Source organism: Ptychodera flava, chromosome 13 (assembly GCF_041260155.1).
Source record: "Ptychodera flava strain L36383 chromosome 13, AS_Pfla_20210202, whole genome shotgun sequence".
NCBI lineage: Eukaryota > Metazoa > Hemichordata > Enteropneusta > Ptychoderidae > Ptychodera > Ptychodera flava.
The window spans coordinates 27,730,212-27,734,467 of NC_091940.1; the positions used below are offsets into that span (position 1 = coordinate 27,730,212).

General features: G+C 33.6%; 1 protein-coding gene across 1 annotated transcript; it reads right to left on the bottom strand.

Moving 5' to 3' along the window:
• Positions 1-1,179: 1,179 nt before the first annotated feature.
• Positions 1,180-2,572, bottom strand: LOC139148543 (zinc finger protein 227-like). The gene has a single exon (XM_070720030.1). It carries the CDS (start codon positions 2,383-2,385, stop codon positions 1,180-1,182), a length of 1,206 nt encoding a protein of 401 aa, XP_070576131.1. The 5' UTR covers positions 2,386-2,572.
• Positions 2,573-4,256: the final 1,684 nt, after the last annotated feature.

The window sequence follows — 4,256 nt, forward strand, 5'->3', positions numbered from 1 at the left end:
CTCTTCCCGTAGTTCACTTTTATTCAACAACAGAATTATGAAAGCTAATTACAACAAAAATGCATTTAACAAAACTGTATGCGATGCATTTATTGAACTGCCGTGGTTTTTTTTGAACTGTCAAATTTGGACTGTCACAGTTTTGAACTATGATTGTGAAAGTCAGGAAATTTCAGAGCAGATTCAGAGTAATTGCCTTACAAACTTCCAGAGCTGACATTCGTTCTTGCGGCCACTTTTTATTCAATACAACAGTAACATAACAACAGTACAGGTCATATTAAAGCGCATTTTCATTCATTAAAGACACCATCAACAAAATGAAGCATGTCCATTTTGCAGCAATATTGGAGCTATTGTTATAATGATTTATGTCCAAATGTAAGTTATAATGCTTTGTCTTTGTGCCAAATTTGAAAAACATTGTTCAAAACCTGTCCGTACTGGCTGTAAATATCAAATACAGGAAACAAAATGGCAATCATGCCGTCATATTAGATTGTATCAAAAACAAACAAGCCTTCAATATATGTATGATAAAGGGAGTAATCCTTGTATCAAGTTTGAATAAAATCGCTCCACGTATCTCTGAGATATTTGCGTGAACGGACACATCGCATGCACGACACACGCATGCATGCACAGACATGACCAAACCTATATTATAGTCCCCCTGACATGGTATGTGGAGACTAAGAAACTGTTCATTTTTGGTGAATAATCATGTATTACGAGAGACGTGAACAACATTAAAAACGTTAACGACAAACTTCGAAGACTTTTAGCCCTTCATTTGTATGTGTCCTGATGTGACGTGCTAGATTTCCACTCCGTGCATATCCCTTTTCACACACTTTGCAGACAAATGGTTTTTCATTTGTATGTCTCCTGATGTGATCTTTGAGAGAACTACTACGTGTAAAACCCTTACCACATACTTTGCAGACAAATGGCTTTTCGTTTGTATGTATCCTGATGTGACGTTTTAGATGCCCACTCAGTGCAAAACCATTTCCACATACTTTGCAGACAAATGGCTTTTCCTTTGTATGTATCCGGATATGATTATTAAGAGTACTATTATGTGTAAAACCCTTACCACATACTTTGCAGAGAAATGGTTTCTCATTCGTATGCGTCCTGATGTGAACTTTGAGAGTATAACTCTGTGTAAAACCCTTACCACACACTTTGCAAAGAAATGGTTTTTTCATTTGTGTGTGTCCTGATGTGACATTTTAGAGTACTACTATGTGTAAAGCCGTTACCACATACTTTGCAGACAAATGGCTTTTCATTTGTATGTGTCCTGGTGTGAACTTTGAGAAGCGAACTATGTGCAAAACCCTTACCACATACTCTGCAGACAAATGGCTTTTCATTTGTATGTGTTGTGATGTGATAATTGAGAACACCACTATGTGTGAAACCCTTACCACATACTTTGCAGACAAATGGCTTTTCATTTGTATGTGTCCTGATGTGACTTTTGAGAGTATAACTCTGTGTAAAACCCTTACCACATACTTTGCAGACAAATGGCTTTTCGTTTGTATGTGTCCTGATGTGACGTTTTAGATGCCCACTCTGTGTAAAAACCTTACCACATACTTTGCAGACAAATGGCTTTTCCTTAGTATGTATCCTGATGTGACATTTTAGATGTCCTCTCTCTGTAAAACCCTTACCACATACTTTGCAGATGAATGGCTTTTCATTTGTATGCGTCCTGATGTGACGTTTTAGATCTCCACTCTGTGTAAAACCCTTACCACATACTTTGCAAACAAATGGCTTTTCGTTTGTATGTGTCCTGGTGTGACGTTTTAGATGCCCACTCTGTGTAAAACCCTTACCACATACTTTGCAGAGAAATGGTTTTTGATTTGTATGTGTCCTGATATGACGTTTTAGATCTCCACTCTGTATAAAACCCTTACCACATACTCTGCAGAGAAATGGTTTTTCATTTGTATGTGTCGTGATGTGATAATTGAGATTACCACTATGTGTGAAACCCTTACGACATACTTTGCAGACAAATGGCTTTTCATTTGTATGTGTCCTTATGTGACGTTTTAGATCTCCACTCTGTGTAAAACCCTTACCACATACTTTGCAGAGAAATGGCTTTTCATTTGTATGTGTCCTGATCTGAACTTTTTGATGTCCACTTATTGCGAAACCCTTACAACTCACTTTGCAGCCAAATGGCTCTTCACGTGTATGTGTCCCAGCGTGGATTTTGAGGTTGTTACTGCTGTTGAAGCCCTTACGGCATACTTTGCAGACAAACTTCTGTTCATCAATATGAATCAGTGTGTGGTGTAACCTATTTTCATCATGTTTAAAACTTTTTCCACACTCTTCACAAATCAATGGCATTTTCTTTCCTTTAGTCAACTTATGACTTTGTTCACGTTCTATATTTGTAAAAGTCTTGTCACGATCTTTTACGAGAGAGGTTCTTAATTCAGAAAAAACTTTCCGTCTCGTTTATGTTTTCCGAACATTTCTTCCCTTGCTGGTTGAACTTGCGTTGTAAAAAGACATTTACAACAGGCTTCTATGAATATTCTGAAATATAAGAATAATTTTAATAATTGTCTAAGAGTTCTAACATAAATGTAATGAGAAGATTTCGTGAATTTTATATTATATCGCAGCATTGCGAAATTTCCGGGTTTACAGTTGACACATCACAAAGTATCTTTGACCATGAATCGTATGGCCTGGCAAATATTTCATAAAAGTTGAATGCAGTCATATCTTCAAGATCAATCTTGGCCCTTCATATAAGGTTCTCAAAAACATTTGTTTGTTTGATCAAACCCTTCATCATGAACAAAAGTTCAAAAGATTAAAATCTTATTTGTCAGACAGGAGGTACAATATAAAGTTTGAATAGACAACTGAATAATTCTCACGTAAACACAACATGATGCACATACTGATAATGGGTGAAATTTCGTGATTTTGAAATATGAAAATGTAAAATTTAGTTATTGCTATTTCCCTATCTACATTTTTGACAATTTTCATTTTCTGTGAATGTATGACCCATAAATTGATAGAGTACGTTAGCATGACCTATATCCAAGCTTCTAGGGATATAATTGCATGAATCGGTTATCATAGTTTGATGTTTAGTATAAAACAGATTTGTACACGGAGGGAAATGAGTTAAGTACCGCAGTACTCACAACTGTAATATAAATGACAATTAAAAATATGCTGCACTAAAATATCTAAACCTAATCGTATAAGCGATGAAATGGTTTTTAATTTTGAGTCATATAGACGGCTGTACAGCTAGCCACTATCTTAAAACTATGCAAATAAACGCGTCAAACTATTAAATAGTAACACGTATTTTACAAATTGTCTTTAACAAAATTTTTGAAAGCAAAATAAAAAATAGCGCCAAGGACACTGTCTCGCAGCCATTGATAAGAAATTATGTACAAATTTATAATTTTTTACTAAAAAATAGACTGTACATATCACTTTTATATAAGAAGTAAAAAATTTCTTAATAGCTCAACACTCTTATATATGTATATGTATGTACATATCATACGTAAGTATGTAAGAATCCTTCCACTTATTCTGTCTGATGATTGCAGGATACATGAAACTTAAGAGACAGATATCATATATATATATATATATATATATATATATATATATATATATATATATATATATATATATATATATATATATATATATATATATATATATATCACATGCGCGGGTCAAGTTTGAAGTTTGTCGTCTCAATAAATTATCTGACATGAAAATGCAAAATATCTTTCAATTATACAACATAATTGTCTCATCAATATACATAGCAATACTTTTAGAGCCCTTCAAGCTATATCCCTGAATGGGAAAGGTACTTAAAAATGCATATTAGTAACTTGCTTTTTTAAAATATGCTAAAAAACTTACATTGACATTTTATCATATTCCATCAATGTACATGTAAGGTTTCATCGACTTTATCAATCAATGTATATCTCTTATTAGAAAAGGTCGTTGAATATGCAAATTAGTAATAAGATGTTCTACAAAATCAAAACTGACTGTTGATAATATTATATCATGGTATCTACAATATACATAGCAATATTCTTCAACTATAGTCAAATCAATCCAGATATATATCCCTAAATGGGAAAGTTAGTTAAATAGGCAAATCATAATAAGCTTAAATGAAAATGCTAAATAGCTTCAATTTTTATTACATGCCT

What these genes read in the sequence shown, in the direction of transcription:
- LOC139148543 (XM_070720030.1), bottom strand. Translation starts at nt 2,385, where the DNA reads ATGCCATTGATTTGTGAAGAGTGTGGAAAAAGTTTTAAACATGATGAA.